Below are 24,224 nucleotides of genomic sequence, written 5' to 3'. Positions count from 1 at the left end.
TACAGTTCTGGGGGCTTTTTACCTGCAGAGCTCAAAAATCTTTACCAAGAAGCTGTCAGAAATGTAAGATACATTTTACAGCTTAGGAAACTGAAGTACAAGGGACTGAAGTTACTGTCAAGGTCACTCAGCAGGACTGATTATACGAGCAACACAACTCAGCCTTCCTAAGCCCTGTTTTAAGGCCCCCTCTATTTATATATGTGTTGTGCAATTCTGCCACATATTTTGAGTTTCTTCAGGCCCTATGCTTTGCAAGACAGGTTTGTTTGTGAAACTGTGCAAACAACACCGACTTATCTTGTCCTAAAGGGTTACAACATGATGGCAAAGAGTACTGAGAGGTATGTGTCATTGCAGCGTCTAGCTGACCGCGTGATGCACGAGGGTCTGCTCAAGAAGTGCTGAGACAGCATGTAGAGCACACCACGTCATCGTGAGTCTGGGGAAACGTAGTTCAGAAACGCCTTTTAACTAAAGAATTGTTTCATGGTGAACTTAACATCTTCTCTAGGATTGTTTTTCTAACAAGTGACAGATTTACAGGGACCAAATGGAAAAAGGAACAAAAGTGGTAATAATAGCCCTTTAAAAGGATCTTAAATAAATTTTTCATTTACAAACATATTTTTTGTATTTCAGTCTTTTCAAATGTGTGTTCAGTGGGGGGATGTAATGTGTCTGTGTATGTGTAAGCATGCTTGTGTGTGTGTGTATTTTGATGCTTATACACTGTATTAGTAATTATATACTACAGAAGGGCTATTTATAGGCAAGACTACTTGAAATTCTCCATTTTAATATCCTGTGTTCAGTTACTTACAACAGTGCCAAACTTTTAACCATTTAATCTGATTTTTTTTCCATGCTAGAGCTACTTTATGAGTTTGTTCCCTTTACTCCCTTTCAGTACAAGCTGAAAGCATTCAGCTGTTTTGGAGAATACGAGAGGAAGAAGCATATTACTTGTTAAAATAACCTGCTAAAATTACTTAGCTAGGTAGGTAATCCCACTTTGGAGTAGATAAATTCAGTTTGGATGGGACCATCCTGACGGTACAGATAGGACTATTTTCCCCTTTATAAATCTGCCTAAATTTGTCTAGATGAAAAACCTCTGAAGAAATCTCACTTTCTGTGTATTCTGCATGGGTCCATTAGAGCTTGGCTGGTGCATCATCACTGAGCACACCTCATGTTTTTACTGCTTGGACTTTTTATAACCCACCCTAAGAAGTTCTTTTCTCTCCTGGAGTTGCAAAGGCTGAGCAAGAAACTCCTTGCAAAGGTGCTGTGGTGACCTGGACAGGAGTGGAGTGAGAACCAAAAAGAGTTGGGTGATGAGAAGTTGAAGACACCATTGTAGAAGGATGAGAGAAGAAGGGTTGGATACCGCTAGATTTTTAACCCAAGAAGTAATGTTTAATTGCTGGAGCAGACTCTTGTTTTCTGCAACGGGAAGAAGATAGGTTTTAGAAGTTTTTGCTGGGAGCTAAAGACAAAAAGTGTCCTGGGTTTCGTTCCAAGCCATGTAGGAACAGATCCAAATCCCAGAAACAGTTTAAGTTAGGACTATGAAGTTTCACATGATGAAAATTCAGAGGGAGAAGAGGGATTCCATTTTATTGTTTTTGTTTCAATTATATTTTGCATTTCCTAATCTTTGGAACAAAGAACTCGAAAGCAAAGATCTGACTATGAGACAGAAAAGATACTGTAGTGATTGATCACTTGCTCTGAGACTGACAAAAGCAAATGATCTTCAGATGTCTCATGTGAGGAGTGTCCAGCAAGTATAAGGAAAATCTAATATGACTGTAAAAATTAGGAGCTCATATGGAACTGCATGTGCTCTACTCTCCCAGGCTTAGGAAAGGGGGAATGTGGAGTGGCAGAAAATAGCTGATACAATTTGAATGAGGCACCTTCTGCATCTGAGGAAATGAGAACAGCTTGCTTTGTCTACTCTAGCACAGCAAAGGCTGAAAAGACCATGATTGTTTTCCACAAATTCATGAAACAGATAAACAGTGAGAAGGGAAAACAGCTATTTAAGCTAAAGAGAATAATGCTGGCATAAGAACAAATGGAAAGAAAAAACCAAGCATGAATAAATTCTGACTGGAAATTAGAAAGAAAAAAAATAATTTTCCAGGATCAAAGGAATAAAGTTTTGGAGTATCCTCCCAGTAGGACTATTAAGGAGAAGATGCCTCACTACATGTATCCATAAACCTTGGTAAATTTATATAAAGTTTTACACAATGTGGTTGCCCTTGACAGCAGAAGACTGGACTCTAACTGAGGAGACCCTTTTCAGTCCTATGTCTTTGCATTTTTTGTGCGATTCATTGTCTATATGAAATGTGTTTGAGAGTATTTGAATGGACTTTCAGGATTTCCTCTGAATCTTCTTAATCTGGACCCAGAGAAACTAAGTCAAGCATCTTGGAAAGCAGACAGAGGAAAAGCATCCGTCAAGAGAGGAGAGACAGCAAAGAGAGAGTATTTAATGAGATTATGCTGTCCCAAAGTATCTATTCCTCTTCTTGACTATTAAGGGAATCCAGGGTGACTAGATGAGCTATAAGCATCTATGCTGTAGATAACTAAAGTCAGCTAACTCCCACCTGTAATTTCATACTCCACTGTCTTGGCATCTTTCAAGTCTAGAAAATAAGTTTACCCTTCCCCACCAAGAAAAGAGTCATCTCTGGTTCCTAGTGAGATAAATCTCTTCCAAGGAGTCAGCGAGAACTGTTTCCTAATGAGATAAACTCTTCTTCACAGATTCATGAACATAAAAGTTTTCAGATCTTAACCATTACATTACAAGGTACAGCAAAGTATCAGTGCCGTGAGGATTAAATTGTACCTCTGCTGTGCCATGGGTTTGGTAGGAGAGCAGACAGTCTTCAGAAGTCATGAAAAAGGAAACCATTAATAGAAAACAACACAAACAGCAGCTGTCAGAGGAGTCGTACCTTCAGAAACTTAGAAGATAACACGGATGTGTAGGCCAATATATCTAGGAGAATTGACCTATAAGTACTACCATTTCTAAACTGGTTCACTGCATAAAGACTTGACCAACACTAACACTACAGAGATAGCAACGTACAGTACTCCTCATTCCACAAACAGTGCACTTCAAAGCACTTGACGAAAAGATGATACAAATAAACTTTATCCTCTCCTTTCCCCCATGCTGGGGAATAAAGCAAAAAGATCACCTTGTCTCCAGAGTGCTTCTGAATATCAACACAGCGGGATGGCTTAATCCTCACAGATTTACACCACCATAATCTTGTAGCTCTGATTTCTCATAGCTAGAGTCACCAATGGTCCATTATTCCTGTTTGTGTTTGTTAACTGTATTTGGGTGACTAAGAGAATTAAGTATATGAATAGGGCTTTTTGAGGTGGCGGTGGGAAACCCTTTATGTGAGTTTCGAACTGAAGCACATTAAAGCGCTGCTGAAAGATGATGATACTGTGGGACATTCACAAAGATGTCAGGTCTGCCATGCAAGAGACAGTGCAGTCCAGGGAAGCAATATAAAATGTGGACTAATTTTGAACTAGACAAGAAAAAGAGTATCAGAGTCAGAGGAGACTGTCACCAGAGTAAGAAATTATCCTGCCATTTTAAGATTGTTGGTAAAATAATCTGCTTGCAATGATCTGTACAGTTAAGGCCTTCTCTAATTAGTCCAATTATAAACAATGTTCAATGGGATTTTTCTTCAAGCCAAGCCTCATTGCCACTTGAAATTGGACTTAAAAGATCAGGCTATTATCTGTCCTCCATTGTCAGTAGGAAAGCACTGATGGATGTTCTAGCAAGTGCCAATAGACAGTGGCTGAGCTCTGAAATGAGTAGGACATGGCTGAATGCAACATGTGAGGATGCAAACACCTGGAGCCTGAGAGAACAACAAACAGTAAGTGACCTGCAGAAGTTCTGCAGGACTGAAGGGGAGGAGCAAAGCAGGAGCTGATCCCTGCAAATTAGGAGAAACCCGGTGAAGTGTCCTGGAAAGCACTCAACTCTTAAACTACCACGAAATTTTGTGATGGTGGGTATCCAGAAACCCTTAATCAGATGCATCCTGTAAAACGAAGATTAAAACGTTACTTGCTAGAGCTCCTAGTGCTTATAACTGTACAAATGAGGGAATTGGCTGCGGTCAGACCTTGGGTTCTCACTGCTTCTCAGACTTCAGGAGCAGCCCAGAGAAGTCACCTTGCAGTCAGCCCTGAATTCAAATGTTGTTCAGCATCTTTACATTTCAGACTAGCTGTTTATATGCCTCACTACAGTGTTAATGTGGTTATTTTTTAAGAGCGAGAATTGATAACCAACAATAGAAATTAATTATGTTGATGTACCATCAGCTCCAATGGTATTCTGGATGGAGATGCTCTTTCTGAAATCTGTACCTCTTTAATAGTAGGAACCTCTTTTCATTTTAAGCATTACCAGTGTTAATTAGGCCTTAGTTTAGAAGATTCCACTCCAATTCTAGTTAGAGCTTCCTGGTTTAATCATGCTGATGTTTTATATTGAAACTTGCCCTCCAATTTAGAAACAATTCTACGTCTTCTCTGACTTATTGGTTTATTGTAAAGCTGTAGGAAAGATTCAGCAGTAAATCAGGCTCACCCTTGACAACACAGGATTACTGGGAAGGGATTTCAACCAGAAAGATGTTAATAATTAAGAAAGCCAAAAGGGCATGAGTAATTTAGTTTTGAAAAATGCACACCATGTAGTTAGCCAAGTAAAAACCATGTACTTTTAACATTTCAGCTATTGCTAATCTTTGCAAAAGAGGCCATGCATGGTAAGAGACAATCTTTTATTCTTAGTAAGTTGCTTAGTCTGTTACCCACTGAAATACTCACTAAATATAATGTGTCTTTATTCTTGGGCATGAAGGTGAGTCAAAAGGCTATCCAGAGGAAGAATGACAGTTAGAGAAGACTTAGTAAAAAAACCTGGGCCACTGAATGTGCAAATCAGTACTAAAGGTCCCTGGACCCTGGCCCTGCAGGTTGATTTCTTGTCTTTTCTGTCCCCTCGGTGCTTATCTGCTACCTTTTGATCCAGCCTTCTCCAATACATGTTGAGATGAAAAGGAGGAGTCCTGGGGTTTTGAAATGCGAAACACTGAGATGTGGAACATTAACAGGAGGTTCTGATCGCACTCCCTAGTGATGGCCTGTGCCTTCCTCGAAGGATGCCACCACTATTACTTCATAAGGGCACAACAAGTGACCCTCTTTCCTTCATCTAAGAAGGACAATATATTTTTTTCTCCTAATTTAATTAAAGTCAAGTATGTTTTACAGATGCTAAGCAACGAGAGAAAACTAACTACCACTCAACAATCCACTGATCTGTAAACAGGTGTCCAAGGACAGCTACCAGTTGCTGCATTACACTGAAGATGACAGTCTCCTTATTTAAACTGTGGACATTTCCTTATCATTACTATTTGTTTTTCTGTTCAAAGTTTTTTCCTATTTGTGATTGTACCTGAACTTGCTTTTAAGCCTCAACAGAAACAAGAGAGAAACATTAGATTGTAAATTCATCCAGAGAAGTGAAGTCAGTAGGGCAACTGTGTTTCTTGTCACACCACAAGAGCCCTGTATGGCAGAGACTTCATTTTAACTGTTCACCGGACAAATATTTTGGCATATCTGTCCCTCTTCATCAGCCTCTAACAGCTGCTATTTCTGATTGCTCACAACCTGAAAAGGAGGGTAATGCTATGGAAGAAACTGATTTGTTCAACCTGATTTTTTGGTTTGTTTAACCAGCAAACATATGATGCTGTGTGGTGTCAGCACCGTGTTGCTGTTCGTGTCAAATCAGCCATGTAGAAAGAAATTTGTGTCCAATTCAATCATATTTATTGTCAGATTGTTGTATTTAACTAGATGTGTGCTATTTCAGTATTTTTAGAAAGCTAAGTGCATTGTAGAACTGTTTATTTCTATTTAAAAGTCCTAAATTAATTTAGCTCATTTCTCTGATTAATAAAAAAATGAGATTTTTTTTAAGATTACCTCTATTCTGTAACAGTTCAATTCCTTTTCTTCTTCACTGAAGAAAGATCTGGGTCTTAGACTTGCTTTACATTTACAAATAGGAATGGAGGGTGGGATTTTGTTGTAGTGTACATTAATGCAATGTCATTAATTTCAATAGATTTTGCAGATTTATACAACCAGAGGCTTTGTGGTCATAACATTTTTGTATCAAGGAAAAAAAAAAATCATTACTCAAAGTTCCCATGTAAGACTTTGCAGGCATGGATCAAAAACATGAAGACTCCACACAGAAAGTGCACTCACCTGCTTGTTACAAAACGGATCATAGACATTTAATTAAAACACATCACTGTACAGGGCTCCTGGTGTATTCACAGACACTTTTGTTTCCTCCTGACTTGCCTTACCTGGGTCGGAGGCGTGAGGATGAGAGATGATTTGGAGGGGAGGGCAGGGACAAGGGGACGGGTAGGAACACTGATACGATGTTAACACAGGGTCACAGCACTTACGGAGGTATTTCCTACCTAAATGACTGGAAAGTTCACCCTTCCAGACATTAGGGAGCACTTTGGTGACAATGAGGAAGAGATGCAACCTCAACACAGCATGTTCACGGTGCATTTTTTTAAAAGAAACACAAAGACAATAGGAAAAATAGGAAGGAAGAGCATACCTTTCACTACCTTATCCAGATAGTGAGCTTGGGAGATAAAAGACAGGACATTTAAGGTAGGATTGAATAAGTGCATTGCGGCTTACTATGAGACTGTGCAGGTGCTAGAAAGGCAAAGGAGAGTTTGCTGTGATATGAAAAGAAAAACCTTGATTATGAGGAGAGAAAAAAGGAAGAAGGGTGGAGCACAGCCCTCCTCAGTCAAAGAGCTCAAGAAGGCTGTGTTTAGGCATCCAGTCATCTTTGCTCATTAAGATCAGGAAGAGAAACAGGAAGTTTTATATATATATTTATATGGGTTTATATATATATAGGTATATATATCCATAAATATATATATGGCAGAATATTGTAATGCTCTGCTCATTTGCAACAGTCTACCTCTGTTTTACTGACTGCTTTTCTTTTCATCAGGAAAAACAGAGTCATTTGAAAGTGCTCCGCCTCACCTCATTGTCTGATATTTTTTCTGCACAGAGGCACAGTTCTCTGACCTTACCAGACTGGGAGAGGCTTTTCCCTAGATCTTCTTAATGGTAATACGTTGCATTTATACAGCATCCTCTAGCCCCAGATCAAATTACTTTACAAATATTAAATTAACCTCACGGCAGCTCTACCAGATAGGTAAGTATTAATATACTCATTCCAAGGAGGGCTAGAGAAAAAAAAAAAGTAAGTTATAGGTGTAGTGGGAGCAGTCATGTGCCCAATTCCCATGGAACATTAATTTGGAAAAGCACCTTCTAATTGATTTTCTGGGGTCAAACAGAAAGTTGGTGGCAAAGACATGAGCAGAAGCCAGGAGTCCTGCCTTGGAGAGGCTTTGTGCATGCCAGCAGGCGGCACTCTCTGTCCTAACAGCAGCTGGTCTTTATTAATAAATAAGAGGCTCTGAGTCTTGCATTTCTCTTTTTCATTACCTGCTTAAACATTATTTCCCTTGTTCTCTTGTCTGCTCCCTGCAATCTCTCTCTCGGTTGTGTCCCAGTACCCTTTTGAAGAGGTTTTTGTTTCAGGTTCGTTCATGCAGACCGCCCACCTGGGAGGTCACAGCCCTTGCAGGAATTATTTTTCCATCCTGTGAAGCTAATGGAACCATTGAAGCACTATTGTAAGTAAGCAGAGAGGGCTGGGAGGATCAGAGCTAACCTAGTGTGGGGCAGTTATGCGGCTTGGGAATGAGATTAACTAATCACCCCGGTGTCGTGGTGGCGATGCTGGAAGGACAGTGTCACCATCCGTTAGGACGGTGGCTGAAGCCTGGGAACGCATCTCTTGGATTTTGACATCCAGAGCAGCCCAACCTGTGAAGTCGAGCAGCAGTCATTGTGCTGATGATGGCACTGGAGGCGGTTGCCAATGCCAACCATATGTCAGTTTTGTGTCAATTTTATCTCCTAATTTGAAAAATAATGGGGGCCTTCTACGGGAATATTCCATGGTAGTATGAATCTTTCCTCTCTAAAAGTGTATGGTCTCATTCCCATGTTATATTTCTGGCATTAAAATATCATATTATCTACAGATAATCCTGTGGAAACCCTGTGGGCATGCAGGACATGCTGAGGAACTGTGTAGGGACTCAGAAGAAAAGCTACTTTTCTAAGGTGTCCTCTGGACCCAAAGGCACCACACTCAGCTCCGTGTCACCATCTCCTCCTGGAAGCCACTGTCCCTTCTGATCTGCTACAGAGGGAGCTCACGTGAGCACTTTTCAGTCTGAAAGTCCTCTTGTCTCACCAGCCTGAGCTAACCTGAGCATTTGTCTTGGCTCATGGAGAGGGAAGAGAGAAGTGAGAGGTGCTGGGGGCAGGTCCTCGGGCAGGACTTCTTCCCCAGCACACTCTCCCTCTTCATTTTCTAAATACCCTTTTTCCTTTTATCTTCCCTGTGGGGTGAAGTGGACAGAGCCTCAGTGAAATCACTGGAGTTAAACTGAGATCACACGAATTTGAAGGAGAGGAGAAAGTAGCTGTTCATTGCTGAATCAGTGACAGCACAAGTTTATGCCACAGGGGCAGGGAAAAAGACTGTCTTTGAAGTTCAGCTGTGCTTCATATTTACCGTCAAATATGCTGCCAAACTATTTAAGGCCAGATTACCTTCAGCTTGATGCAAAATCATGTCGGAACAAAGCAGCAAGTGTGTCTTTTCCACTGACTGCTATAACCACAGCCTTCTCTTGCCCAAAGGTCCCCATCCCAACCAGGCAGGGTGGGTACCAGAGGGTCAAACGCAGCTCAGCCTCCGCTGCGGGTCCACCTGAGCGCTGCAGAGAGCGGACATCATCTGCTCTGCTGGGCTGAAGGCAGCAAGAACCTTCGCCAGACACTGGTGGGCTTATTTTATGTTGGGCTGCGCGTGGACTGAGCTGCTTTATGGATTTAAATGGCACAAGTGTTAGAAAGCTGGGGAAAAGAGGCCAGGATCCACCTGTAACGTGCCTTGTCTGGATTCCAGCTGCTCCAGCAGAAACTGAGAGGCGCTTATTACAAACCTGGCTATTCAGAACATGTGTGATTATTTATGCAAGAAGGCTGATGAAAGGCAAACTTAAAGGGGCAGATTTCTAAAAAATCAGTTTTGTTAAGTAAAACAAAACCCAACCCAATGGCGCCGTAAGCAGAACCCCGTGTGGGACGGGCTGTCTGCCTGTCTGTCTATGCACTTCTTATTGCATCCATCACCAGTGCATGCCAGGACCAGATTTTCAAAAGGCGTTAAGCACGTAGCTTTTGTGGAGATCAATGGGAATTAGGCACTGAGGTGCTTTGAAAATCCTGCTAGGTAGGCTGTTGTGTGTTTGGAGAGCTAACTGCTGGTCCCTCAGCACTCTAGAGACCCTGTAGTACTCAAGTGCTGGACGGAGCTTAAAGTGATGGCTTTGGTCTTGTGTCCAGGCTGTTCAAGGATGATGAACATCCCAACTCCACCACACAGGGAAGCCCTCTCTGCCATTGTTTTTCTAAATAACCTTAATATGAATCAAAGAATTAGGGCTTAATGCTAGTAAAATATCCTACAGAGAGATTCACATATCAGATACAATCTCAGTGCAAGTCCCATGTAGGCAGAGCGAAGTCTCCCTCTGCATCTCTGAGGTGGGATGCACAGCACCTGGGGCACTATCCAGGCCACATCATCAACTGTATCAAATCTGAGGCCAGGCTGTTACAGCCCTGGGAAATTTCTGGAGTTGTTTATTAAACCCAGGAAATTTTCTGTGGTGCTACCTGTGAATCAATCCCATCCAGCAGCCTACCGCAGGGCTGAGTTGTAATTTGGCCTTTCAGGGCCCACAGTAAGAAGGTTTATTTCACCTTTAAACTCAACGCTCCTAAAACCCACCATGCTCCCTGGATGTGGTTTGGGCCAGAATAGAAGAGCGTTAAATTCTTGCAATGTTTCTAACTGGAGGCAAATTTGGAATATGCTGGAGAGCCCGTCATAGGAATCTTGCATTGTGGCTGTTGTCATGGTTTGGGGTTTTGTGGTTTTTTTTCCTTTAAGAAATCAGCGTAATTCGATTGAACCATTCTGCTGGGTTTCAGGATTCCTGCAGTTATATAATCAACTTTCTGTTCTACTCTTTTGCCTGGATGCTTTAAGTTTGCTGAATTAGGATGATGAATGCAAGCTTCTGCATCAATTTCCTGGTTGGGAATTAACTGGGGTTCCTCTAATGAAATCTCTGAATGTGAGCAATCAAGCTAGTATATTTGGTAACACGACTCTTTGTATGAGCAAACAAAATTAATCCACTAGGATCAGAGGTCCCTTGAACACAGTAAGAAAGAGCCTCCTATGACCTACAAAACAAAAGGATTTCTTACTCTCAGACATGCTCAACAGGAAATGGAAGAAGTGTCCTTTACTTGTATCATCCATTTCTACCATGTTACCTGCACACATGGCAATATTGTTAAAGCATCACTTCAGCAATGGGGTTTTATGCTTGTCGGTGCTAAAGCAAACCGGGCCATGACACAGACATATAAGGAATTACTGTCAACAGAACAAGTTGCCATGCAGGGAAATTACACAAGGACAAGGGGAATGCTTTCCACATACTTAATGTAATTCCAAGTCAATGTCCTTTCATCTGTGCCAATATAACTAGCTTATTACTCCTTCTAAAGCTATTCAATTTTCTTGGATATTTATGACTTTGCCAAATCTCCTTTACATTCTACACATTTATCAATGAAATAGTCTGTAGGAAATGCTGTTTACAGCTTTAGAGGCATGAGACTATGTACAAATTTGTTGCTAGATCACCATGCAAGAAGATGAGGGGGGGAAGTGAAAAGAAACAGCCCTCTAAGTATTAAAGAACAGTTCCTAAACCAAGGCAGCACTGCCATAGGAAGGTAGCACCACCCAAAATGACAGTGTGCACCAGTCAAATCTCGATGCCGACTGCATTGCGGTGCCGGCCTTTCCCATGATAACACAGGATCTTTATACTTAGAGTGAGGAATACTACAAATAATGGGGTAAATTTAATTACCATGAAAGATAAAAGCTTGTTGTTCAAAAACAGTCTGGGCATATCAGCTGCGTGGAGAAATATCATGTACCAAACTAGTGGCATTTCGGTTTTGCAGCAGAACTAATAAAATGGCACTGAGGGTATGAATCAGGCTTTTTTTGTGCATAAACGACTTTCATATAAAATTGTCCCCTGGATTTGGGACCTTTTGCTGAACTTTTTTTTTTCTTTTAAAACCCTTTCATGAATCTGTGTTGCTTTCCAAATCAAAGTGCTTGAACACAAGGCTATAAAATAATATTATAGAAACACAGGATTCCAATTAACACAGGACTCCTCTCTTTTCATTTTAAATTCATTTAAGAGAGGGGGGTTTTAATCCCTTCCTCATGAAAAGAAATGAAAGCTGCTAGGGACATAGAAAAGAAAGCAGAATGTAATGTCTAATGAGACAGAGGAAGTTTTAAGAGCTAGATATTTTTCATTAGGGGATGCATGTGGAGGCCATAATGTGGTAGGGTGACATTAGCATAAATAAATGATAAGTAGAATTGAACCACATATATGGTTTGTACCATTACCCTAATGCTGGAATTAAAATATTGTGATCAGGCTTCGTTTCCTGTCTGTCTTTGTGTGTGCAAACTTACTTGGTGTTCAAGAAAAGAAAGTGATATCTACATATAACTAAGTTGATAATCCAAACGGATAACTATGCTGACATTTGCCCAGGTGTTGCTAGTGGTTAATTTTGATGTAGTGTGATTTATAGGTATCATGGCATAATGAAAGCAACACAGAGGTAAATTTTCTTGTCTTTAAAAGAAGATGATTAATCCAAAATGACTGGAGGACAATTCTCACTCTGGAACAACTCTTCTAAAGTCAGCTGATTTTTTTCAGGTCTGCACAAGCATTATTGAGAGCAGAACTGGATTTACTAATTTAGGTTTCCATTAATGTATAATAAATGGTATCTGGGGAGTTTTAATGCTACTGATTTTATAGAATGACTACAGAATGGGGACTAAGGTGGTTGAATGCATGACAGTCAGAAAAAAGGAGGAAGGGAAAATGCATCAAGGAGTTAAGTGAGATGAAGGACGAAGGTAAAGCCAAGCCAGTTCATTAATGATGCTGCAAATTGTTTAACGTGAGAACTGCACCTCTTTGCATGATTTCGGCATATTGGTGGCACCTTATTAATAATAATAATAGACATGACACTGAGAGCTCAAGATAAGTGCCAGGTGCATGAGGAATACAGAACCAAAGAGAGAGGGAAATGAAATGTTAGAAAGGTAGCAGAGCAGACAAGGGATAAGCAAGACAGAGTTAAATACCAGCCAGAAGTCATCTGGCAGCAGTTTCCTCTTTTATACTGGCAAGCAAAGTGGCAGTGCAAATTAATGGAGCAAATAAAAGGAAAGAAAACTTTGAATCAGATGCATGTTTCTGAAAATACTGTCACCATAGTAGAGCGAAGTCTTGGAGGCCACAGAAAGACCTTTCGAGAGAGGCAAAGTGGGATGTTTTTAAAAGCATCTAGCTGACATTTGACAGCTTGCCTCTGTGAGATCAAACACCACATAGGTGTACTTCATGTCTGATAATAAAAAATATATATAGCTATGTCATCAACAAATGAAAGGACATTTTGTCTTGTTCCCACATGAGAATGTATGATGTCAGAACTTGAAATCCAAGAACAAAGGTGCTCATGCTACACTAAGTCACACAAATTCAATTAAGCATGCGCCTTTTCTCCTCCCTGATCATCAATTATTCTTTTAAAAGTAGTCGGTTTTTCTTTCTCCCTACCAATAGTGCAGTGCTCTCCGTTCCAGCCCGGGCTGCATTCACACTTGCCATCCCGGCATGTCCCGTGCTCATTGCAGCGTGGGTGACACGCTCGCTGATCACAGGCTGTGCCCATCCATCCCTCCTCGCAGCGGCAGGTGCCTCCGACACAAATGCCGTGTCCTCCGCAGTCCGCTGCACAAATCTCTGTGGGAGAGGAGAGAAGAGAGAGGAGGGGATATGGGTGGAGAGAAGGGAGAGGGGGAAAATCCAGAGTGTTATTGTTAAGAAAAGCAGCCACACTTCGCTACCTCGCCTTACGGGGCAATGAAAGGAATTCCTGGAGCTCATAACACTAATCCTTCCTGACAATAAGAATCTAGTAAGTATATTACAAAAAAGAGATGGACATGGATTGCAGAGGTCTGCTGTGATTGATCCTCCTATTTACTTTCTAATTTTCTTGCACTCCTCGAGCTTTTGTGATCACCAAATCTGAAGGGAAAGGCTCTTCCAATAAGCAGAACAAAAGTCACATTTAATTAAAATCTGGTTAAGTGTGGAAACAATATGTTGATAAACTACTGATGCTAAAGTTAAGTGCTGGCAAAGCCTGTTTATGGCTTGTTAAGCCACGGTTCTGGGAATGGGATTCTTTAAAACCCTTCTTCTCTCTTTAAAATTACTATAGCATATCTCTTTTTCTACTGAGTCTGTACATCTGCTATCTCTCTGTTCTCCCACCACCCCATTAAAAATCCCCTCTCAGGCATTCAGAGGTACTACCATGCTCTTTTTGTGAGCTACATGCACTGTGGTTGATAGGATGGTGCTTGTTCCCAGGTCTTACTGGAGTTAACAGAAGCATGGAGTCACAGCTGGATATTTAGGTACTTACCTCCAAAAAAGAGACGAGCTAAAAGACATTGGCTTTTCAGGGGTGCTGGCCTTTCCACCCTCTGTGAGCCCCAGTGGGCATGATGACACAGATAGATACATGTAAAATTTTTGCCCAGCACCAGGCTTTTGGCTAAAACCTTGCATGCCCTTGGCATAGATTTGTGAGACTTCATGTTTTCATTTGCACTGTATTTGTCTGGAAAAACTGAGACTTCATGGAGAGCAGGTACCCACGAGTCCGGTGTTAAAGTGCCTGTTACTACCATTACTATACGGGGCTGATCTCAAGGAAAAAAATAAAACCAACTACTAATGTGGTTTTATACGGCAGATGAAATGAAATGAATCTATTTCTTCTTCTTCTCCAGGCTCATCAGCTGACTGCTCACTTCTGATCTCTCATAAACCACGATTGCACTCTCCTCAATCGGAGGAGAGGCAATTCAGACTATATTTCAGACTATCAGGTCTCCCCTCTTCTCTCTGACTTCTACTTGGTGCTTCTAAATTGGATTGAAATTTCCCAAATGTTTTGGACTCAAGCTTTCTGCTTGACTGAGCCATTTTATAGATTTTACACGGTAAGGACACAGTTCCCTTTGGGGAGTGGAGAGAAGATGTGAATGGAAGAAATGCTGAGCAGGGTTGGGCTGGAAGCCCAGAACGGAGTACCAGGGTACTCTGCAGAGCATCTTTTCTCTCTTTTCCCCCAGCTACGTACCCCCAGAATGAACATCTCAGATACCAGCCCATCTCCAGCACTTCTCTTTGTCCCTCTGAGCATATTAAGTGCAGGATTCAGGCCTTGAGGCTTGTGGCGGAGGCACGACTGGGATTATACAAGACATTTACTCTGGGTCACTGGCTGCACATAAAATATTCAGAACTACTCAGCCTGCATTAACATCACACCTGACTGAAATTCAGCCTTACTTAAGTTGCCTTTAGTCTTTGGCTAATTAATACTGCCAGTAACAGGAAGCGTGGGCTGTTTGGGGACTTTTGACATGCTCCTGATAGGGCGCTGAACATCCACTTCAACTTCAGGAGGAAAGTTTTGCACCGTAGGAGAGAGCTGCGAGGTCTTCAGCCCCTTATGCTGAAATGCACTCTTGTCTCCAAGGGTCAGAGAGAGTCCTTTAGACAGCGGTGACTATGATAGTAATAATAGTAATGCTTTGCATGTCTAGAAAACACCTTCTTTTCCAAATGCAACATGATGCAACAGTATCTAGCTTCTGCTTACTATACAGCTCAGGGTGGTGGAACAGTTTCCAGTTGAACTCCTTTTGCTGCAGAGTCTTGGAAGTCTCCAAACCCTCTCAAGCATTTAGTCCTATATATTTAAATCTCTAATGAAAGAACTTTGGAGTTCAAATGTGCTTAAGACACTCAGGAACTTCTCTGTCCCATTTAGAGTCAAATGTGCAAAAGTATTTGGGCACCTTGGGTGCTTAAACCAAGGACGTGCACATACCACTTGCTGCCGAAATGTAACAGAATCTAATGTAAGCTTTACTGGAAGTCAGTAGAAATGACACTATCAAACACTTAAGACACAGTTGAGGAAGGACTCTTGAGTTGCTGTCAGAAGTTTTTACTTTGCATCTGGCATCGAGACACAGATTTTCACAGCTCCTAGATGCGAGGGAGGTAATATCATACTACAGTGCCCGTTATGAACATAAGGGCTGGGCAATTATCGACTTGCTAAAGGGCTGGAGCCTAGCCGTGTGTGTTTTCTACCCCTTTCTCCAACTGCCAGACAGCACTGCAATGGAGCGTGGGCCCGTCAGGATGGCATGTGAACACAGAGGACCTGCAAGTTAGCTAATGTAGCAATAAAGCTGCACTAAAAAAAAATAAAATAAAATTGGCTCCCCTTGACTGACCTGATGAACAAAGTCTGGGGGATGATAAAGGAAACAGCAGATAAAAAATAAAAAGCTAGATTATGGTACTAAAATTTCAGCAAGCTGAGAAGAAATGCCTTGAGAAAGAAAGTACAAAGTCTGAGACTGCTGGTATTTAAGCCCAAACTAGAAAAGTATTGTTGTAGCCTCTGGTGCTTCCCAGCAGTCTTTCACCATAGGGCTACTCTAGCGTTGGACTGAAACCACTCCTCTGGTTACTGGTTTATATTCTTTAATCACACGTGTAGAACTTTCTACCCCAGAATACTAGATAACATATAATTTTTCTTGCTCCCAATTTACCAAGAAATCCAGAAAATACCAGCTCAGTTACTTCACATCTTCATTATGTCCCATTCCCTAGCCTTGACCTTCAGGGTCCCATCTCTAAAATGGGGATACCGCTGGTATCCTCAAGCCCAGCAATGTGCACTGCAAACAACCTCCTCTGCTGCCGACTGTGAAGCTCTGAAATTCCGAAGTGACAACTATCTCCAGTGATGGACAGGAAAATTGGCATCTTGGAGGACTCAGCCCTTTGTGACTCCAAAGTCCATGTGAATATCTTAAAGACATTACTAGTATTTACTTAACATTTTATCTTTGGCTTGAGAATGATAATGAGTCTGAGTACTACTGGTTGTTTTTTGATGTTGTTATTTCTGTTTTCACAGATCATAGAGTCACAGAATCATAGGATAGTTCGGGTTGGAAAGGACCTTTCAAGGTCATCTAGTCCAACCCCCCTGCCATGGGCAGGGACATCTTCAACCAGACCAGGTTGCTCAGAGCCCCGTCCAGCCTGGCCTTGAATGATCCCAGGGATGGGGCATCGACCACCGCTCTGGGCAACCCGGGCCAGGGCCCCACCACCCTCAGCATAAAACATTTCTTCCTTATATCTAGACTGAATCTCCCCTCTTTTAGTTTAAAACCATTACCCCTTGTCCTATCACTACATGCCCTTGTAAAAAGTCCCTCTTCAGCTTTCTTATAAGCCCCCTTTCAGTATCGAAAGAGCACAATAAGTTCTCCCTGGAGCCTTCTCTTCTCCAGGCTGAACAACCCCAACTCTCTCTCAGCCTTTCCTCATAGCAGAGGTGTTCCAGCCCTCTGATCATTTTTGTGTCCCTCCTCTGGACCTGCTCCAACAGGTCCCTGTCTCTCCTGTGCTGAGGACCCCAGAGCTGGACGCAGAACTGCAGGTGGGGTCTCACCCGATGGGAGCAGAGGGGCAGAATCCCCTCTCTCGACCTGCTGGCCACGCTGCTGGTGATGCAGCCCAGGACACGGTTGGCTTTCTGGGCTGCGAGAACACATTGCCGGGTCATGCCCAGCTTTTCATCCACCAGTGCACCCAAGTCCTTCTCCGCAGGGCTGGTCTCCATCCCTTCATCCCCCAGCCTGTATGGATACTGGGGGTTGCCCTAACCCAAGTGCAGGACCTTGCAGATAAAGTAAATAAGGCATAAAGAAGTAAAGTGATGGGTCTACAGGCATATGTGAACTCTGTGGCAGGCACAGGACCTCCTAGATGTCCTGATACCCAGTCTTGTGTCCTGTCAGAAGACAGGGAAATGCAACTCTTAGTAGGTCAGATATCTAAATGTTGGTGGTGGAGGAAAAAAAAGCAGAGACAAAAGGAAGATATTTGGAGTGACAATCAGAAGTCTTCTTGGTCTTATTTAATGGTGTGAAACTCGGATAATGCAGTGACATTCAAAAATGGCGAAGAGAGGGAAAAAAAGCACTTTCTGAAAGGCAGAATCTCTGTGGAGTCATTCCTATGAAAAGGGATGGAAACCCACTGGGACATTTACATCTCGACTGAAATATTTCTCACAGAACATGCTGCCAAGGAACAGTTTTGCGTACACGGCCAAGGGACACACACTGCATGATCTAAACCAAACAGATCTTAGGCTAACCCAGAATGGGAACACTGGGAACATTTTGGGTTTCATCTCCCACCCAGCTGAGACCCCAGCCATACCACCACCCACGCACGCAAGAGAGCGCAGGCTCCAGGTTATGAATGTATAATACCTATATAATGGATATATAAGGTGGTTTGGATTCCGAGGCCCCGAGAGTTGTAATAAAGACTCTCAGCTGTGAAAAACACTTGTGAAGCAAACTACTTACGACAGTCTCCCTAAAACGTAGTTTAATTATTTCTGACAGGGAACCAGGAGCCAGGAACTCTCAAATCTAAATCTTCCATTTAGCTGCCAGTTTAAAGATAGATGGGAACCATACAATTTAAATAGCCTTACAACACACATCCTGCTGTACGCCCTGGCCCTTTATAACACGGCACTCTTAAACGCTCACAGGTTTCTAATGGGTGATTAAATAGTCAGAGTAGCTTTTACTTTTCTGGTGGCACTCAAAGAAATTATCAAAATGGATTTCAGATTAAGTTTCCATTTAAATACAGGTCTTTTCTGGCAGCTCAAGATGACTAAGGCTGATTTACAGAAAAGGGCAGGTGAATCGTTTCTTCGTCATTCAGTCCCAGGGATAGAATTTGCCACCTCTGTTCTTATTACAAGCTGCATTTTTTTGGTACATTTCCCAATTCTGTTGTTAAAATTAGAGGACATGATTAGCTACCATCTGAGCTGCGTGAGCAAATGAGAAGGAAAGCTTTTAATTCTCCTATTACAGTATTCACAGACTGGCCAGCTGCACTATATTGCTCCTGCCTATTTAAGCTTAGTTAGAACGCTATGCTTGCGCATAAAAGACCTGCCTGTTAAATATTTTCACACCAGCTGTTCCCCAAAGGTGACTAAATATTTCCTTTCATCTTTAATCTCTTCCACTGCTTGTATGAACAGCTTAGCCATTCCTTATCCTTTCCTAGAGGTGCATTGTGTTTTACTTCATCTTGCCATGCAGCTCTCAAAGCTGCCTGTAGTTCCTTGAAGGAAGGAGATCTGAGCAAATCTGGTGCCCAGTTCTAAGAGCAAATATGAGGCTTACTGTCCTCAAAAGGTATGATCAGCCCATGTACCTTTGTGAGAAATACTTTGACTTTGAATAATACCCTGTATTTCGCTCCTTGACACTTGCACTTACCAGAGGGCACTGATGGATGTTAACTGAGACATGGATGCAGGGTTTTATCTAAGGAATCGAGTTCATTTCTACTCTACTGCCTGGGTTTTTGCCAGGATTGGTGTCTTTCATTGCCTGGATTTCACCACACCTTAAGTCAGACTCTTACCTGAAGAACTAAATTGAGCCTAGTTGTCCTCTGTGGGTCAAGGAGTAAAGACAGGTAGCTCCAGAGGATGATTCACCTGAAATCTCTTTCATGGAGAACTTCTGGAGCAGACTGTGCTCAAGGCACTGTTGAGTTTTGGGTGGTTCACCTAGGGGTCTCAGGTGCATCATAAACATTATCCTTAAAAAAAGGATAATGCCATTCCAACAGGGTTCTGGTTATTTTTAATGCAAATAATCAAAAAAGAAATTACTCATCTTCAGTTTCAGGACCTGCTCTATTCCATCAGTGCTCACCCCCACTGGGAACCAGTGCTAGCCATGGAACCAGGGAACTGCCTGCTGGCTAGTTTTTAGACAAATGGGGTTTTTTTCTCATCATCCTCTCATGACTTGGGGAGATATTTCCCTCTGGTCTGTAAAGGCTGCCTCAGAATTCATCAAGGCTTTCTTACAAATCCCAATCTACCTTGAAACCTACCCAAAATCTTGACAGTGGCTGCTGATGTGTCTTAACTTCTCCATTTTGCATTGACAAAAATTGTATTGTAATTTTATTCTATCTCCATCAGCATGTCTCTGTCTGTTGTTCACTTAATGCTTAAGAATCTCAGCTGAGGCCAAGATTATCCTTCTTGTTCTGCATTTGCACTGTGCCAGGTGTAATGAGGTCACAGTCCATTAACAGCGCTTCAGAAGTAAGAATACTATAGCAATTACTCGTACAAATAAAAACCTTGTACCTGATTCTTTCTTTTTTTGCATAACCTGCTAAAAACTGACCCAAATCTGTCCCCTTAAGAATAAAAAGTCTGCTATGTTGCCTTTGATATTTCAGAAGGAAAGTGGGAAAAGAAACCTATCAAACACTAGCCACCAGTGTAATGCTTTGTTCGTGGCCCTTTTTAATTGATATAACAGACACGGTAGCTTCCAACACAGGAAGTGGCATAATCCAGAATTTCATATTATTTTCACATTACATTAAAGAATTGGGTTGGGAAAGGGATAATGATGTCAATTTGTGCTTCATTTATGGCAAATCCATTTTTACATGTTTACCCCTATCCCCCCAAAATCCTAAAATTGGCTTGACAACAGTTTAAAGCTTTCCAGCTTAGAGAAGAGCAATGCAGATGAAAATTTTTCTTTAGCATTCATGTGATGCAAAATCAGAGATTTAGCTGCTTCTGACCTGCCTGCTAAATCCGTTAATAAATATGGATTTAGTGCTAAAATATAAGATCAGGTGAAATTGCTCAGAGCTTCCTGAAAACTGGGGCAGTTCCACTGACCTTCACAATATTAATAGAAAATTTAATAATTAAAAATCTGTCTTAACTGGGATTTTCCTGTTTCAAGTTGGCTCATCTGAGGCAATTTCCAGCCCCAGAAAGATTTTTCCTGAAAAGCAGCACAGGAGAGAGGCACTGCACAGAGCTAAAAGGCTGAGTTTGGTGAGGAGCTAAGCCTTGTTTTCACAACCTGCATTTGCTTTAGAAGGCAAGTTATGGGGAATATCTGGGAAAAGCATCTAATATAAAGATCTGGATGGAAAAAACAGAAGGTTCATGATCGGCATGATTTAAATAGCAGTGAAGTGCTAAATACGTTCTTCATAATGAAATGCATTTTGCAGTGCTATGAAACTCTCATTTATGTGGTTTGATAACTCTGTAGTGACATATGAACTCCTCTGCTGGAACTGAAGAAGACATAAAGCTCATTAGCTTTTAAAACCATCTTTTTTACAAATGTTATAAGGAAAGTTTCAAACAATGGAGCAAGAGAAAACCTCAAAGGAGAGGTCTGAGTCTTCTGCCCTTGCCAGTAACAAATCTGTAGCATGAAATCCTCTGAAAACCATCCCGTTCCAGTAGCGACTGGGGGGCGGTTGTGCAACTTGTGTCAATGTCACTAATTGAAGGTCATGTGATTTTGCCTTCAGAGATCATGTCCTAAAAGCAAGGTCTGCAAAATTTAATGCCTTTATACAAACAATCTGTTTACCTATTTTTAAAACATACATCAATTATGTAAATATTACTAATGTAGAGATAATAATTATTATTTATGTCAATAAATATAAAACCTGTTTGCTTTTATGAGTGTAATTAAACTTCTGGTACTGAGACAACTGTCCACTCCACTCGAGGATCTCAACTCATGTTGAGATTTTACAATTTTACAACTTTACATAGCTCAGCAAACTGAATATATCTGGAAGGTAACAGTTATTTCTTTTCTTTCCATGGATGAGGAAATCTAGATTAAAAGATGCTCTCCAGAGACTGAAAATGAATCCATCAGCTTTGCTCTCATCCCTCATCAGGAAGAACACCGACCTTCAGCGATGGATTTGAAACGTGACTCAGGACACCTGAGTTTTCACCTGCCGAACCTGAAGCCCTGAGGATTGTGCTGGAGTGCCTGCGCTGGGGAACACACATCCAGCGTTATAGCGTGACCCTAACCAGGATACCTGAGTCGGCCTAAATGCTGATTCTTGCCAGGCTCTGCAGAAGGAGGACTGAGTGCAGGTCTTCAATACGTGTGCAGAAGGGATAACTGCACTTGCAGAAAAGACTGGGTATGCACAAAGGAGGTATAAAACATGTGCTTGACAGAAGAGGAGAGAGTTTTTACTCTAAGCAGTTGAGCTGGCTTAGCTGTCTATCTTTATGAGAAGGGTTGGTGGAAATCCCTAATAAAAGAAAGGACCCATCTCTGGCCCTCAGCTAGACACACAAGATTAACCCCACTTCAGCCCTTTCCCCCATTTTCCTCTTGGTATTTAGTTCTTTGCTTGCATAAGCAGCTTTGTGTTTAACTGAAAGGCTTCTGCAAATCCTCTTCTAGGTCTCATCTCTCTTTGGAGATTCAAATCAGGACTCCAGGCAGCTCTGAGCTGCCTAACTTGAAGAGTCCGCACAGTAGCTGCTCACCTGGTGCTGAGCAGATCCAGGAGATCTGTCCCATAACTGCCCTGGAACCCACCTTCCATCTCTAAAATGAGTAACGAATGAGTTTGGTATGGTAGGACACTTCAACTGATGTATGTCCGTCCTTCGAGACGGAGCCTCTTACTCTGTAAACATACAGCACCTAGCACAATGGGACTCTTGAGAGTTCTTGCTAGAAATAGTAAGAGTAAGAACAGGAGCAGTCATTAGCAATCCCCATGCTAGTGGATCACAGCTCTTATCCAATCTGTGCAGCTGCACAATGTACAGTGCTACAGTTGGGATGTCTGTTAAAAAAAATCTCACTTCTAAGTGCTATTTCAGCTTGCTTCATATTTGCATAAAGGTTTTCCATCTCCTGTCTGAAAAGTTATAACTCTGTGAGATGAAATTCCATTAAAATGGTCTGCTGCCTTTTATCAGCCTCTAGTTTCTACAATATTTATACCCTATTTTCATCCTTGCCTTAAATGCCAGGGACTGACCATCACATTGTGTCTAAAGCTTCTCCTTTAAAGCTGTGATTTACTTTTGTACTCGTGTCAATCTTCCCTTTATTTATTATTCTGAACTTTATTTTAAACTGTCTCTTGCTGTTGAATAGCAGGACATGAAATGCCAGGTATTGATGGACTTCAGTCTTGGAGCTGAGATTTGTTAAATAAAAATAAATATCCCAAAGTGCAGGATTATGTTTTTCTCTTTGATGCTTAATTGGATCTCTATGCTTCCTGGGATATGAGTTAAAGCTTCCCAGAGAAGAAAAAATTCCTAATGTATTAAATGAAGTTCCTAACAAGGATTTTTCTCTGGACTAATATTAATTTCCTCTCTGTGTCCATAAGGAGGAGATAATTTGACAGTAGAAAAGCCTTTTGCTCATGCTTATAGTCATTAGTCAAAGAACTAATTTCTTTTCCAATTCTGTACAGTTTAGTTTTGTCTAAAATAAATTCAATAGAGCATTTACAAATGTGTGTGCTGAAGTAATCACAAGCTAGATTTGCTTGGGATTCCCCTAGTCAGAGCTCGGCACTACTATACAGACAGTCCCAACATAGTTTCCTTTTTCTTCAGACAACATTCCACCAAGGAACTTCGAAATTTTATTGTTATTAAATCTTGTTCAAAAGGAGACACAGAACATGTATGAAACATGCTGGGCTGACCTATCCAGAAGTTAGAAGTCTGTCTACCCACACAAATGGGATGCAGCAGCAGCTGTTCCAAAAGCTTTGTGTCTGCTGTGCTGTCCATATGCCTCAACACGGGTCTCGAAGGATCACCTTTACGGAAAAGAAGCAAAGCTCTCTCCAACGCCCTTTCAAACTTTCTTCTGTCAAGGTTATTAGAAAGTTGCTCATTAGTGCAAGTTGTGATAGGAGTTCTCTGAGTGTGAACACCTTGCAACTTAGAAGGGGGCAGAGAGGCTATACTAAACCCAATTCATCCACTTCAGACAGCTTATTAAATCATGGATTTCTGGCCTTCAATAGACACCAATCCATTATACGACAATCACTGGTCTTACATTATTTTTGCTTGCTCATTTTTTATGTTATTCTGTTTTACGGACTTCTAGATTATTTTGCCTATTATTTAACCTCAGCCATTATAAATTGGAATGAAACATGATTTGATGAAGCTGAAAACATCCAATACACGTTTGCAGAAACTCTGATCATGATGAGCTCCAGTTGGGTTGGAGTGTAAGGACACAGTCACGGGGGCTATCCACCAACAACAGCGTAGAATTGACTGAGTGCAAGTGGAGAAGGCATGATGTGGAACCTACGACCATCCTTGCTGAGCCAAATGAATAAGGTATGAGAGGACAGTCTTGATCCAGCCTAATCAAGGTAGATCACAGGCAGAGCCTGACTACACACAAGTATCCACCCCACTGATATTCCAGCAGTATTCTGGTTAAAAGAGGGAATAGTCAGAAGCAGAGGTCTAGACTCACACAACTAAGAGGACGTCTACACGGTCTTCTGTGAGTTGGTTACAAACTGATTGGCCAAACTTACTGAACGTCAGGTATCTTCAGTTCAAAAGCTGCACAACTGCAATAGAGCAATTCTAAGCCTGCAGAAATATACACTGATTCCTATGGTTTTACAAGCATGACCTATTCCATGCAATGACTATAACATTTCACATTCTTAGCTGACTTGATCAAC

At 41.5% G+C, this 24,224-nt stretch overlaps 1 protein-coding gene across 1 annotated transcript in view; it reads right to left on the bottom strand.

Moving 5' to 3' along the window:
* Positions 1-24,224, bottom strand: part of TENM4 (teneurin transmembrane protein 4) — a 598,102-nt gene that overhangs the window by 118,669 nt on the left and 455,209 nt on the right. The window contains exon 16 of the mRNA XM_075050174.1: positions 13,056-13,241. Coding sequence (XP_074906275.1) covers positions 13,056-13,241 — 186 coding nt within the window. The remainder of the gene's footprint in view (positions 1-13,055; positions 13,242-24,224) is intronic.

This window comes from Buteo buteo, chromosome 18, assembly GCF_964188355.1.
Source record: "Buteo buteo chromosome 18, bButBut1.hap1.1, whole genome shotgun sequence".
Classification (NCBI taxonomy): Eukaryota; Metazoa; Chordata; class Aves; order Accipitriformes; family Accipitridae; genus Buteo; species Buteo buteo.
The sequence above is the reverse complement of the archived record's forward strand: the minus strand, read 5'-3'. Positions and strand labels throughout refer to the sequence as shown.